This window comes from Rhinopithecus bieti, unplaced genomic scaffold (assembly GCF_001698545.2).
Source record: "Rhinopithecus bieti isolate Rb0 unplaced genomic scaffold, ASM169854v2 scaffold_10347, whole genome shotgun sequence".
Taxonomy (NCBI): Eukaryota; Metazoa; Chordata; class Mammalia; order Primates; family Cercopithecidae; genus Rhinopithecus; species Rhinopithecus bieti.
In genome coordinates, this window is record NW_016806836.1 from 1,719,607 (window position 1) to 1,735,260 (window position 15,654).

Genomic DNA, 15,654 nt, shown 5'->3' on the forward strand with positions numbered 1-15,654 from the left:
TATATATATATATATATATAACCTGGCCTAGATGCTGTCTAGCACATATTTTATTGAATTATGATCTGTAGCATGATTAGCACCCATTTTCCTGATGGGAAAATTGAGGCTTGGAGAGTTAGGAAACTTGCTTGCCAAAGATGTGCACTGGCAAAGCTGGGATTTGGACCAGGAGTGCTTGGTCCCCACAGCATTGCTGCATGGCCTCCCTTTTCTGGGCACTCTCCGCTCTCTGAGCCCCACCCCCATCTCATCCATCCACCCCAGTAACTGATCGTGGGGAAGGAGATGTATCTCTGAAAGGAGAAGACTAGCCACTGGGCTTGAGACTCCCCTTCTCTGAGCTGCGATCCCCAGTCCCTGCCCACTCCTCACCCAGGATATTAATTAATGGGAAAAGGAATTGTTTTGCTTCAGAGAACTGGTGGGAGGATCAAACAGCATAGCTCATGGGAAGAACTTAGCCTAGTGGTTGGTGCTTAGTAAGTGCTCAGTTGATGGTATCTGTCAGTCTTGACTCTGTTCCAGGCCCTTTCTTGTGATGAGCTCATGGAATCTTCACCCCAAGGGGTGCCATTCTACTGCCATCTTCACTGTGGGGATGAGGAAACTGACTCAGCAAGGCGAAGTCATTTGTCCAGATTCCCAACCCCAGCCTGCCTGACTCCAGAGCTCGGCTCTCCTCAGCTGCCCCTCCAATCCTGTTTCCCTGGTGCTGGCACAAAATCAAGAGCTCTCACAGGTCAGGCACAGTAGCTAACGCCTGTAATCCCAGTACTTTGGGAGGCCAAGGGGGTTGGATCACTTGAGTTCAAGAGTTCGAGACCAGCCTGGCCAGCATGGCGAAACCCCGTGTCTACTAAAAATACAAAAATTAACTGGGCGTGGTGGCGTGCGCCTATAATCCCAGCTACTGGGGAGGCTGAGGCACTAGAATCACTTGAACCCAAAGGCAGAGGTTGCAGTAAGCTGAGATCATGCCCCTGCGCTCCAGCCTGGGCAACAGAGCAAGACTCTGTCTCAAAAAAAAAAAAAAAAGCTATCACAAATAACTGACCCACTCTTCCTTTTCACCATCTCCATGAGATGAGAACGAACTTATTACCCCCATTTTACAGATGAGGAAACAGAGGCTCAGGGAAGAACAGGGATAGCCCCAAGATCACGAGCAAGTCCAGGCAGAGGCAGGCTCAACCCAAGACCTCCCGCCTCACAGGAGCCAGCCAGAGCCCCAGGTGCATGGCCATCGGGTCTGCCCACCCAGCCCCATGCCCTCTGCCAAAGCGTCCATTTGGCTTCCTCAAAAACAGAAGAGAAACTCAGAGGGTCATGGCGGCCCCACCTGCTCCCAGTCATAACAAACATGAGGTGACAAGAATCAGAGGGGAAATATTTACACACAGCGGCGGCGCTTGGTGAGCACCTCGGAGAATGTTGCACTCAGCCGGGAGCCGCCGCCTGTCATACTGGATTACCTCAAAGACTCCCGAGCCACTTAGTATGCCGGCTCCCCTCTCCCCGAACTTCTGAGTCATCCATTCTGCCCATGCAGACGCTCCTTCCACTGACATTATCTTTAACGTTTTGTAATCATGAAATATTAATGACCGATATTGAATTTAAAGTACAATTTGTGTCTGAATCCTTCGGTGGAAAGGGCAGTTGTAAAGGGACAGTCTTCAAAGAGACTGGCTGGGGGGATCTAGGGGAGACTTGGAAAGCCAACACTGGGAGCGGGGAGTGCCAAGGGGGGTGCCCAGTCACCCTCTCAGGAGTCATCCAGCCCTAAGCTGATCTGGAGGAGTAATAGCTAGATGTCCAGAACAGCAAAGGGTTAACCAGACTCACCAGAAACTTCCCCATCTGGGTCACCCCGGCCAAGTCACGTCTCACAGAACCCTGCTTTTCCCTTCATGCCACAGAGCACGTGTTATGATTTTTAGATGCATCTGTGTGAGTATTCAGTGAAGATCACTCTTCCCCAGGAAACTGTACCTTCCATGAGGGCAGGGCCCAGTCTGTACCTGCAGCACTCACATAGGCCAGGCACACAGTAGGCATGTGTGTTTACTGAAGGGATGAATGAATGGGCTTGCGTGCCCAGTTGGAAAAACAGGAATGCAGGATGGAGAAGAAATGCTTCTAGTCGCATGGCTCCCAGTTGCATAGGCCTGGATATGCCACTCCCCATCTTGTTACCTTGGTTTTCTCATCTATAAAATGGTGATAATCATACTTACTTTATTGGATGGCTATGACAATGGTAACTATTAATAATAGCAGCTTCCAGCTGGGCACAGTGATTCACACCTGTAATCCTAGCACTTTGAGAGGCCAAGGCGGGTGGATCACCTGAGGTCAGGAGTTCAAGACCAACCTGGCCAACATGGTGAAACCCCAGCTCTACTAAAAGTACAAAAATTAGCCGGGTGTGGTGGTGGGCACCTGTAATTCCAACTACGTGGGAGCCTGAGGCAGGATAATTGCTTGAACCTGGGAGGTGGAGATTGTAGTGGGCCGAGATTGCACCACTGCACTCCAGTCTAGGACACAGACCAAGACTCCATCTCAAAAAATAGTTAATAATAGTAATAGCAGCTTCTATTTACTTAAAGCTTACAATATGCCAGGCATTGTGCTGAGTGCTTTCTGTAAAACATAAATCCCCCAAGGATTAGAAATAATGTGCCTCAAGTGCCCAGCACAGGTTCCTACTGTGTGCCTAACACTCAGTAGGTCCTCTATTAAGTCAGAGAGAGAATCTGAGAGGAGAGGGAATGTCAGAGATCATGGGCTCCAGCCCTGTACCCATCCTGTTTTGTACCTGAAGAGATGGAGGCCAAGAAAGGGAGTCCTCCCATGAGGCTTTCTGACTCCCAGTCTGTGCCTCTCAGAAGGACCATAGAGGAGGCCTAAGGAGGCTGGAGGAAGGGGCAGGGATGGGGAGTGAAGGTCGCAGTGGGGTCTGAGCAGCAGAGAGTGCTTAGTTTCTCCTGCAGGGACCCCCACACACACCCACAAGCCATGTACCCGCAGCCAGTGTTTTCTGGGGCCTCTTATCCCCCACCCCAGCCTGGACTGGGCTCTGGGACCGGGTGATGAACAAGGCTTGGCCACTGACCCGAGAGTTCACAGGTGGGCGGGGAGAGACCCACTGACAGTCAGTGACAATACAGAGTGAAAGTCATGGGGTCATGGCGATTCCTGAGGAGCAGGGAGAGACTGGCCCGCCCAGCGAGGGCCAGAAAACCTTTCTCAGAGGAGGGGACGTCTATTTTTTGTTCTTTTGTGTGTGTGTGTGTGTGTGTGTGTGTGTGTGTGTGGTTTTTTGTTTTTGGTAGAGAGGGGGCTCTCACTATGTTACCCAGGCTTGTGTCCAACTCCTGGGCTCAAGCAATCCTCCCACCTTGCCCTCCCAAAGCACTGGGATTACAGGCATGAGCATCAGCACCTGGCTGAGAGGACATCTGAGTTGGGTTTCAAAGGCCAGGGAAGTTTTTCCATGGGCAGAAAGGAAATTCAGGTGCTCCCGGCAGAAAGCCCCCTGTGTGCAAAGGCCTAGGAGCTTGGATGTCCGAGGCCCATTTTGAAAACAGAGAGGCTGGGTGTGGCCAGTCTCTGGGGCTGGAGGGTGTCCGGAGCAGATGATGCAAGGGGTGAGTGAAGAAGCTCACTGGGCCTGTACAGAAAGGGCCTTGGTGTCTCATGAGGAACCAGACATCTCCTGGAGGTGACAGGGAGCCAGCGCAGGTCTTTGAGCAGAAGAGTGGCATGATCAGATGTTTGGTCCCCAATGTTCCCTCGGGTTCGTGGGAAGGATGGCTTGGAGGGGGCAAACGTGGAGTCGGGGGAACATATGGGAGGCTGTCAGGCTCAGCTTTGGGCTGGAGGGTCCAGGGCAGGACCAGGGCAGGTGGTTGGGAGCTCCAGGGAGGCTGCCCGGGGAAAGAGACATGTCACAGCTGTACATGGAAGGGGCTGCTTCAAGAGACAGTGAGCTCCCTGTCACTACAGGTATGCAAATCAGGCCTGGGCTCCTCTTGGACTGGATGACTCCTGGGATCCTGTACCACCTTGAATACCTAACAGACCCCAACAGGAACAAAGATTTTGTGATATCCATGGAGTGTAGGACAGCCCAGATCATTAGGGACCAGCTCAGCTCCTGGGGAAGGAAAGTTCCCCCATCTCCTCTTTGAGTTTCAGGGATGTTATGATTTCAGGGTCCCTGCTTCACCCAGAAGTCCTCCCCCACCCTTTCCTTGGAGGAACAAACTTCCCCCCAGTAAGGTCAAAGCTTCCAGTCTCAATGTGGAAAACAAATAGATCATCGAAGTCCCTCCAAGGGACAGAGAAGGGCACCTGAGCCTCCTGCTCCCATTGTGGGGGCGTGGGGACAGGGCAGGGAGTGCAGGGAGTTTGCTGCCGGCTACCCTGACACCCCTTCCCTGGAGCACTCCCATCTTCTCGCCCCGCACGCCTCACTGTCCTGCCTGCTTGTCTTGGCGGGTTTGTAATTGGGATGATAAATCTTCCTGCCCAGCTGGCCAGCTCTAATCAGAGCCTGGTGTTTGGATGCAATTTAACTCCCTCGAGGAGGAGGGAGGGGCTGGAGGGACAGTGGAGAAGAGGGTCCAAGTTCTGCTCAGTCCCCAACACTGCAAGCGAGAGGGAAGGCGCTTTCTTTGAGCTGATCTCTCTCCTCTCTCTCTCCCCCTCCCACCCCACCCCCCACTCTCCTTCCCACTCCCACTCTTGCAGCTTCACTTCTCTGTTTCTGTCTAGGCTTCTGTCTTTCTCTGTGACAGCCAAGGAGAGCCACAGAATCCAACTCCATTTGTTTTACTGATGAGAAAACCTTGGTCAAGAGACAGAGAAAGGGAGAGGCAGGAAGAGGGTCCCAGCACTAGACTGCTTCTGAAATGGAGGGGACGCAACCCCTAATACAACAGAGTCAGTTCATTCAAGAAGGTCTCAGTTTCTCCCCTGCACCTCCCCAGCATCCCTCCTGGAGCGTGGCCATGGTCAGAGATGCCACAGACAGTGGAATGGATTCCTCTGACACACCTTTATTAAGCACCTACTATGTAGCATGCACACAGTTACTGGGGATACAGCAGTAAAGAAAATATACACAAATTCTGCTTACATTCTAGGGGAGGAGAGAAAGGATGAGAAAGTTCAATAAAAACAGAGGGTGCTGGGTAAATGCTACAAAGAATAAGGCAGGGAAGTGGTGTCTGGTAGGATGGCAAAGGACGCATGGAAATAAGGTCTTTAGGGGAGGCCTCTCCGAGAAGAAATCTGGGCCAAGACCTGAAGGAGGTAAAGGAGCAAACTCGGAGCAGAGTGAAAGAGGGAGGGCGGGGTAGCGACAAGGCTGGAAAGGCCACAGCAGGATGCTCATGGGGGACCCTGTGGGCATGGGAGACTTGGGCTTATCCTTGGATTGCCCAGAACCGAGAGCAATCAAGGAAAGCTTCCTGGAGGAAGCAGGGAAATTTGTTCAGGGCCTTGAAGGCAAGATACATTCTGACAGCTAAAGACAAGAAAGGCAACACCATGTGGTGGTTAAAAACTCCCCTTTAAAACCAGACCCAGTTTCTAGTACCAGCTCCTATGAGACCTTGGGCAAGTCACCTCACCCCTCTGAGCCCGTTTCCTCATCAGTAAAACAGCAACAGTCTCAGTCCCTGCCTCCCACTGTGGTTGACAGGATGAAATGGGGCAGTCCAGACCCTGGTCTTGCCACGTGCTTAATATGTGTTTGTTGCCATTCTTCCAGGGAGGAGCACATTCATAGGAGTGCCCTAACAGGGGCACCAGGCCAGGCCCCGTCTCCTTTGCCCTTCCCATTGGCCCCCAGCCCCATTCCCATGCCCACTCAGGTTGGTCCAGATGTCAAATGAGGAATTCTAGTAGGGGCTGGGATCCTGCTTGGAAGAGATCCACATCCTCCCCTCCTACCCCAGGGCCTTTGCATGTGCTGATCCCACTGCCTGAGACAATCTTTCCTTCCCCTTCCCCCTCATGCAATTACTTCCCAGTCACGACTCGCCAGGACTCAACAGAAATATCATGTTTTCCAGGAAAACATCCTGCATCCCACCAGGCAAGACCCCCTGCTCCAAGCTCTCACAGCTCCTGAACTTTTTCCCTCAGCTCTTATCAGTCTGGAGTAATGTCTGTCCCTGCCACTAGACTGAGACCGTGCTGTCTTGTTCATGCTGTGTCCTTGGTACAAAGGAGATGCTTGATCCACAACTGTCAGCAAAAACCACAGGTTTCAGTTCCAGATTGTCCAGTCCAATCCCCCATCCATTATACAGAAGAAACTCTGAGGCCCAGCGAAGGTGACAGACCTGCCCCACTGCACAGCAATTCTCCTGCTCCGAGTGTGTTCTCTCCCCGAGGCACCCTGAGCTGCCCAGCCTCCTCAGGTCCCTCAGACCCCCGGGGCTTCACCTGCCACCTCCCCGGATTAATGGTGAGGCAGCTCAAGGAGGAAGCACCGGGCCAAAGCACGTTTAATTTTAATTTAGGAATCGGTTAAGGCTGCAGGCCTGCTCAGCCCCGGGCTGTCAATCAGCCTTCCTCAAGGCTGCATCAATTAGTTTAAAAATATTGAATGTAATTTTGCCTGACACAACATATTGCAGCTACTGCAAAATATAATTTATTTTAGAAGAAGAAATAATTAAACTAATTTGCATGTCAGTCAGCTGAACTGAAAAGCCAAGAGGGGAGGGCTGTGGGGGACCCAGTCCTTGAAGGGGGCACCTGCCACTGGCCATTGGGTGAGATCCACTTGAGCCTGGGTGTAAGCCGTAGCTGCCGTTGAGTGGACAAATGCCCATGCAGCAGGAGGGACCCTGATATTGTATCAGGACCAAGCACTGAACTTGGAGTCGGGAGGCTTCGGACCCAACTCCAGGTCTGCTGCTGACTCCCCTAGGGCTGTGGGGAAAATCCTGCCCCTCCATGGACCTCTGTTTCCTCATCCAGAAAGTGGGTTTAACAAGGCCTTCTTCAAGAGTTATTTCAAGGATCACATGAGGTCATAATAAGAGAGTGTTATGAACTGGAAAATCCTACACAGAGGTCAAGATTAATCAACAGATTCCTTGTTTTATCCCAGAAACATTTAAGGTGGCAAAAATAGGATTATTTTCCATTCTTACAAATGATTCTAATTGTGATAGGAGGGGTTTGGAGGAAGCCAGTCAGGCTGGATTCCCCCACCTCCCAGTCACCCTAGGGTAGTGGTTTGCAAACCTTGCTACAGGCTGATCCTCTGGAGCTGTTAAAATAAATAAATAAGTAAATGACCAAGCCTTGGGCATCGGCGTTTTCTAAAGGCTTCCCAGGTGATTGTAATGTACAGCCGTGCTGGAGACCCACTGCCACAATGGCAATGACAGTGGCAATGGGTGCTGACCTGGGGCCAGTCCATGAGCTCTGGGATTCCAGGCCAGCCCTAAATTCAGGAATTCCTAGAAAAAGAAATGCAGGTGGCAACTTTGGCAATTTAGAGGTCACTCAGCTGCCCCGCCTCTTAGGTCTGAGACTCTAACTCATGCCAAGGGCATTAGGGCTTTCTCACAAGGTGACCTATGACATTTTAAAAGAAGAGGTAAGAGAGGCCGAGCCAAAGCAAAGGTGCTATAATGGGGGTCTCATCCGCAGTGAGGATCTAGGAGGGGATCACCCACTCAGCAGTCCATCCTGCTCTACCTTCGACATGGCCCAAGGACCCTGTCTCTCCCTCCAGCCCATACACCCCCACCACCCTCCACTGCAGGGGAAAGTGCCCTGTAAGGGCACTCAGGCCCTGGCCACCCCCTCTACTCTCCCCTGCCTCTGCTGGGAGAGAGGCGCCTGTTCCTGGCTGTGGGCCTTGCCCCCTTCTTCCCAAAAGCACCCACCGTCTGTCTATTGAAATTCACCGGCAATGCACTCTTAAAAATAACGGTTCACCCGGCATCCCCAGTCACGACTCCCATCTCTCACCCTGGAAAAGCCCCCTGTAATCACCAGAATGACAGATCTGGTGAGCTTAGAAGATAATGTGCCCCTGGCTAAGGGGAACTCCAGAGAGAAGCCGGGGTCTGAGTTAATTAAGAACTCAGCCCCCTCCTTTTCCTGACTGCCCCCCGCAGGAGGTGGCTGCACCTGCCTTCCTATCTCTATTTCTCTTTATCAACACATGAGCAGCTGCCATCAGCACACAGTGGATCCTGAGTTCACAGCAGGAGGCAGCCGACCAGTCCCACTCCCCGCGAAACTCATGGGGAGCCTGGATGCCTGGAAGCTTTCAGGCTGCCCCTAAAAGAGCTCCCTGCCAGCCCAGCCAGAAAGCCCCATCTTCCAAGTCACTGCTTGGAAGTGAGGTGTGGTTTCCTCCTCCAGGAGATGTTCCTGAGGTCACTGGCAGGTGGAACATGTCAGTAATGAACATGCCAGTAATGAATATGTAACCAAGATAGCAGAGGATGGGGCACCAGAGAGCACTCAGAGGTCTGGGCTGGTGAGGGGTTAGAAAGCACCAACACTCAGGGCACTGCTCAGACAGGACAGGCTGGGATAAAGTATTCCACATCCTAGAATTATTTAATGTCATTGCTAATAGGACCCTTCGAGGATGTCTGTTTATTTACAAATGCTTATATAGCACTTGCTATGTGTAGTACACACAGTTTTAAATGCCCTGCAGATATTAACTCAATCTGTCTCTTCACCTACCTATTAACCCATTTGTGCCTGAGGTTGTAATTTTTTGAATTTTTGCAATCAGACCTTGGCGATGACCTAGGATAATAAATAACTCTCACATGCTTAGCATTCCAATAATGGAACGCTAGGCATAAGTGGGTCAATATTGGACCCATTTTGCAGGTGAGAAAATTGAGGCACAGGGAGGTCACGTGACATGGCTCGGATTACACAGACATGAAGCTGCAGAGCTGGAATCAGAACTACCCAGCATTGCTCATAATCACTATGCTCTGTTTATTTTCCAGGTGTGGAAACTGATGTCAGAGAAGGCAGGGTCTTACCCAAGACCAAACACTGGGTCAGGGACATAGCCATGCCTGGAATTCAAGCCTCCTGCAGTCTCAGTCTTTCCAGGCTTCATTCATTCATTCATTCATTCATTCATTCAGCAAATATTAATATGTTAGAATTTACCTGTACCATATCCCACAATGCTGGTAGCCCAGAGATAAATAAGACAGGGACCATGACCTTGAAGACATCCCAACTTGGAGGGGTGGGGACATCATGGTTTTGCTGGCCAAGATTTTCCTCCCTGGACTTGTCTGGCCCGTTTAGGATCAGGTCTTGAGAAAGCAGAAGTCTTGGAGTTTAGTTGCCCCTGACCCATGTGTAGAAAGTGTCCCATGTTTTAGTTTCCCCTTTGCAATATAGGGATAGAAATTGTACCAAACCACAGGATTTCTGCAGGGATACTTAAAATAATGAATGTAGATGCTCCAGGTGCGTGTTGTGTGCTCTGTGGTGTGGGGAGGGGTGGCAGTGGTGATGGCAGTGTTGTTGGGGATCAGGGATGTGATGGTGATATTGGTGATTATGATGGGGTAATAGTAGTAATAGGTGGGCTGGTGGTGGTGGTTGTGGTGACTATGGAAGAGATGGTGGTGGTATTGGTGATGGTGTTGGGGTTGGTGGTGGTGGTGAGGGTGGTAATGGTGATGGCTTTAGTATTATTTATGGTAGAGATGATGGGTGTAGTACTAGAGGATGTGGTTCATTCTAATGGTGATGATAGTGATGGTGATGACCTGACGGTGGTGGCGGTGATGGCAGTGGTGATGGTAACAGTGTAAGGATGGTGATGGTGGTACTGATAGTTATGTTGGTAGACGCACTGATAATAATGCAAATAGTGGTATTGGTAATGGCTTAATGATGACAATGGTAATAGTAATAGCGGTGGTGATGGCAAAGGTGGCCATGGTGGAGATGGTGATAGTGGTGTTGATGCTAACAGTGGTGACGGTGTTGGTGATGCCAGTGGGTGCTACTGGTGATTGTGGTGCTGAGGGTTGTAGTGATAATGCCACTGGTGCCAAGGCTGATGGTAATGGTGGTGATGGTTACAGCGATGATTACTCAACTTATGCCCAAATGTTCCCAATTCTGGTCCTTGTACCAGCTTGGTTAACCCACAAATCTCTCAGCATGACCCCACTGCCTACTGTTGTCCTTGTAGTAGAGAGGAGGCTATCTAGATCTCACACTTGCTGCCTCTCCCCTGCTCCTGTGCTCTCATTACAGACAATCATGCCCAGCTATCCCGGGCATCCCTAAGGATCCGAATCCTGGATGTGAACGACAATCCCCCAGAACTGGCCACACCCTACGAGGCAGCTGTATGCGAGGATGCCAAGCCAGGCCAGGTACCCCTGAGGGGTTGGGGACTGGGGGTTGCTTCCAGGACTGGCCAGCAGCACCTTCTGCCTGGACCCAGAGTGGTCTCAGCCTCACCACTAGCCCCCTATCCCCTCCTCACCCTTCAGCTCATCCAGACCATCAGCGTGGTGGACAGAGACGAGCCCCAAGGCGGGCACCGCTTCTATTTCCGCCTGGTGCCTGAAGCTCCCAGCAACCCTCATTTCTCTCTGCTTGACATCCAAGGTGAGCCTCCAAACCCTAGGATGCAAGAAGGGAGAGGCACAGTCTCTCTGCCCTGTTCCCATATTATAGACAGAGGGACGGAGGCGCCCACAGGGCCTATGTTGGATCTAAGATCACATGGAAAGTCTGGGCCCACTGGCCAAACACAAGCAGGGTGTGGGTTGGTGGAGTGGAGGAGGGCGTCCCAAGGATAAGAAATGGCAGATGGGAAGATATAGACAGGGAATAAATGAGGAATGGTTGTGCCAGAGTCCGGGGTGGAAAGAGCCCCCGTTCTGAGTGAAGACTGAAGTAAGCCACGTGCACAAATTCCCCACCCTGCAGGTTTCTGGTTTTTTATTTGATTTTTTTTTTTTTTTTAGACAGGGTCTCTCTCTGTCAGCCAGGCTAGAGTGCAGTGGCTCGTTGCAACCTCCACCTTCCAGGCACAAGCAATCCTCCTACCTCAGCCTCCCAAGTAGCTGGGACTATAGATGTGTGCCACCATGCCCAGTTAATTTTCGTATTTTTTGTAGAGACGGGATTTTTGCCATATTGCCCAGACTAGTCTTGACCTCCCAGGCTCAAGCTATCGGCCTGCCTCAGCCTCCCAAAGTGCTAGGATTACAGGTGTGAGCCACTGTGCCCAGCCCACCCTGCAGTTTAAAAACTGCTTTGTTCCACTCACATTCCCTTTTTGGTTTTTGGAATTGTTCTTGAAACAAGGTCTCGCTTTGTCACCCGGGCAGCAGTGCAGTGGTGCAATCATAGCTCACTGCAGCCTCGAGTTCCTAGGCTCAAGCAGTCCTGCGTCAGCCTCCCGAGTAGCTGGCACTACAGGTGCACACCATCACCCCTGGCTAATTTTTTTTTTTATTTTTTGTAGAAATGGGGTCTTGCTGTGTTGCCCAGGCTGGTATCCAGCTCCTAGGCTCAAACAGTTCTCCTACCTTGGCCTCCCAAAAAGCTGGGATTACAGGCATAAGACACCATGCCAGACTCACTCACATTTCTTTCTGCATCCTCACAGCTATCTTGTGAGGTAGTTTTCTGACTCCTCTCCCCATTTTACAGGTGATGAAACTGAGACTGTAAGAGAGAAAGAGCCCCGCCCAGGGTCATATAGGGAGTCGGTGGTGTGGGTAGGATTCAACCCACCCCCATCCCCAGTCCAGTGTGCTTCCTGCCTTAGCACACCACCGGGAAAGCAAACTGCCCTGCCCTGCCTGAGTCCACTGTGAGATTCCTCCCCTCTGGCTCTCACAAGTTCCTCATGATGTTGAAGTTTGAACCTTTAAGGAATAGACTGAGGGGAAGGGAGTAGTCACCAAACTGGAAATAAGGGACCAGGCTTAGCTATACCACCCTGGCAAGCTCCTGTTCCTCTCTAGTTTTTTGTGGTTGTTGTTGTTTTGTGTGTGTGTGTGTGTATGTTTTGTTTGTTTGTTTGAGATAGCTTCTCATTCTGTTGCCCAGGCTGGAGTGCAGTGGTGCAATCTCAGCTTACTGCAACCTCCATCTCCCAGGGCCAAAAGATTCTCCTGCCTCAGCCTCCCAAGTAGCTGGGGTTACAGGAGTGCACCACCACTCCTGGCTAATTTTTGTATTTTTAGTAGAGACAAGGTTTCATCGTGTTGGCCAGACTGGTCTCGAACTCCTGACCTCAGGTGATCCACCCACCTCCCAAACTGCTGGGACACCTGTTCCTAAGCCTCAGTTTCATTGTCTAAAATGGGGAAGATAACGCCTACTGCCTCGGGTGGCTAGGTGGCCCCAGTAAAATAAGGGCCACCAAGATATAGTGTTAATACCTAGAAATATCAGTTCCTGTGTCCAGCAATTATTTATTGAGCGTTTATTGAGACACAAAGCCTCTGTGTCAGGGTCTGCTCTGGGTCCTGGAAACGCAATAGCAAACACAACAAAACCTAGTTTATATTCTAGTGAGGTGAGACAGAAATTACACAAATAAAAAAGTATGTTGGGGGTGACAAGTGGCTGGGGTGGAGGAATAATGCAGTCTCCACAAGGGTGTGGACTTGTCTTTGTTCAACCCTGGGTGCCTGGAGCAGTGCTTGGCACATAGCAGGTGTCTGATAAAATGTGTTCAATGAAACAGTGAAAAGTAAAGCAGGGACCGGGCATGTTGGCTCACACCTGTAATCTCAGCACTTTGGGAGGCCGAAGTGGGCGGATTACTTGAGGTCAGAAGTTCGAGACCAGCTTGGCCAACATGGTGAAACTCCATCTTCACTAAAAATACAAAAAGTAGCAGGGTGTGGTGGTGCACGCCTGTAATCCCAGCTACTCCAGAGGCTGAGGCAGGAGAATTGCTTGAACCCAGGAGGCGGAGGTTACAGTGAGGTGAGATGGCACCATTGCCCTCCAGCCTGGGCAACAAGAGCAACACTCCACCTCAAAAAAAAAAAAAGGAAAGCAGGGTAAGAGGAGAAGCTATCTTCTTAAACAGGGTGGCCTGGGAATGCCTCTCCAAGGGGATCCATAGTGAGAAGGGACCTAAAGGATATGAGAGAAAGCGACCACCCCAGTGGTAGAAACAGCAAGGCCCTGCGGTGAGTAGGACAGGGGTGAATTAGGAATGGAGGAGACCTGAGTGATTAGAGTGAGTAAGAGACAGGACTGGGAGGAGATGTGGTCGGCAAGGGGGCCAGATCATGTGGTTTCCTTCTGGCCTTGGAATAGGTCTTGGATCCTTCTCAAGGCCTTTACACACTTACACCCAATGTGAGAGGCCTTAGTGGTCTCTGAAGCCAGACCCGTCTGTACCCCTGGGAGTCCTGTTAAAAATATGTAAGGCTCATGCTTATAACCCCAGCACTCTGGGAGGCCAAGGCAGGAGGATCCCTTGAGACCAGGAGTTTCAGAATAGCCTGGGCAACACAGTGAAAACCCATCCTTTAAAAAAATAATAATAATTAGTTGGGTGTGGTGGTGCATACCTGTAGTCCCAACTACTCGGGAGGCTAAGGCAGGAGAATCACTTGAGCCTAGGAGTTTGAGGCTCCATTGAGCCATGATCGCACCACTGCACTCCAGCCTGGGAGACAGAGTGAGACCTTATCTCAGTCAATCAATAATTAAAAATAAATAATGAAAAATAATAAACAGATTTAACAACCAGTGCAGCTCAGATGACCAATCAGAAAGGATGCTGACCAAAACCTGGAGCAGGACCCTAGAAACCCTACCATGCCAGGCATTAACTCCTTCGTGGCTTGATGGTATCAAAGTTGGGAGGCTGCCTGGGGAAAAGGCTGAGGCAGCAGGGAGGGACTTGGGGGGCGCAGTGTCAACAGCTATTTAAACCTTTTTTGGAAGTATTTCAATATTTTAACAACGAGTACAGCCCTGCCTACTCATTATTCCAGTAGTATCCCGAGCTGGTCACAGGAAACACAGCTAGCCTTGGCTCAACTCTGCCAAGTTCACCAGGCTTTACAACCCAAGGGGCCCGAGATATTCTGCCTCAATTGCTTTTGTTTAGCTGGGGAGGGAGGGTGGGGGCACCAGAGCTGCCATCCAGAGTGCCACCTGGTGTAAGCTCCGGGGACTGGGTGGCAGCAGCACGCTGAGGTCATAGCAGCCGTGGAAGGCCTCCTCCTCCAGTCCCTCAGCCCCTTCTCACTACTTGCCAAGCCCCCTCCTCCTCACTGTATAAATATCCTAGGTGACAAACGGCTACCCCAATCCATCTGTTTCTTTGTACAAATGTGTAGCCAGTTTGGAAACGTGATTTATAAATATTGCCTTTGCAGCCAGGGATTGACACTGATGTATGTCAGGCCAGATGGATGCATGCAGCGCTGGGCACAGATCCCACCTAGAAGGGTGGGGTAGGGGTGGGGTGGCCAGTGGCTTCCCCAGCTGAAGCCAGCTGCTGCCCAGGAGGGCAAACTTGATGCGTTCAGGGATGATGCCTGGGGATTCCCCTTCATGGGGTGGAGGAGTGGTGGGGACCAGAGTTCCCAGAACATATGGTCCCGTGGCCCAAGACAGCAACCCTGAGAGACAAACATCCCTGTTCTTGCTTGGCAACCTGAGGCTGAGCCAGAGCCAGCCACTCATTTCTCAAATCTGCCTACTTCTCTGTGCCTCCACTACTACTATTATCTCACACCTAAAACACGTGAGAGCTTCCTGGCTGTTCTTCCACATTGACTCCTGCATTTTAGATGATAAGCTCCTTCAACTAGAACACAGGCCCAGCAAAGACAGGGACCGCATCCATCCTGTCCATTGCAGTATTCCCAGGGAGGACAGATACAATAGTCCTGACAGACAGGTAGTGCTCAATTCCTACTTGCTGTTGAATGAATGGGTTTGTCACTAGGTCACTTCTTTGCTTAAAGCCCACCAATCAATGGCCTCCTGTTGCGTTTAAGAAAATTATCCAGATTCTGGCCAGGAGTGGTGGCTCATGCCTGTAATCCCAGCACTTTGGGAGGCTGAGGCAGGCAGATCACTTGAGGCCAAGAGTTCGAGACCAGCCTGGCTAACATCATGAAACCCCGTCTCTACTAAAAAGTACAAAAACTAGCCAGGCGTGATGGCAGATGCCTGTAATCCCAGCTCCTCAGGAGGCTGAAGCAGGAGAATTGCTTGAACCAGGAGGTGGAGGTTGCCCTGAGCCAACATTGCGCCATTGCACTCCAATTTGGGTGACAGAGCAAGATTCTGTGAAAGGAAGAAAGAAAGAAGGAAGGAAGGAAGGAAGGAAGGAAAGAGAGAGAGAGAGAGAGAGAGAGAGAGAGAAAGAAAGAAAGGAAGGAAGGAAGGAAGGAAGGAAGGAAGGAAAGGAAGGAAAGGAAGGAAAGGAAGGAAAGGAAGGAAAGGAAGGAAAGGAAGGAAAGGAAGGAAAGGAAGGAAAGGAAGGAAAGGAAGGAAGGAAGGAAGGAAGGAAGGAAGGAAGAAAGAAAGGAAAGGAAAGGAAAGAAAGAAAGAAAGAAAGAAAGAAAGAAAGAAAGAAAGAAAGAAAGAAAGAAAGAAAGAAAGAAA

At 50.7% G+C, this 15,654-nt stretch overlaps 1 protein-coding gene across 1 annotated transcript in view; it reads left to right on the forward strand.

Moving 5' to 3' along the window:
• Positions 1–15,654, forward strand: part of CDH22 (cadherin 22) — a 140,422-nt gene that overhangs the window by 116,200 nt on the left and 8,568 nt on the right. The window contains exons 9-10 of the mRNA XM_017877905.1: positions 10,300–10,421; positions 10,542–10,659. Coding sequence (XP_017733394.1) covers positions 10,300–10,421; positions 10,542–10,659 — 240 coding nt within the window. The remainder of the gene's footprint in view (positions 1–10,299; positions 10,422–10,541; positions 10,660–15,654) is intronic.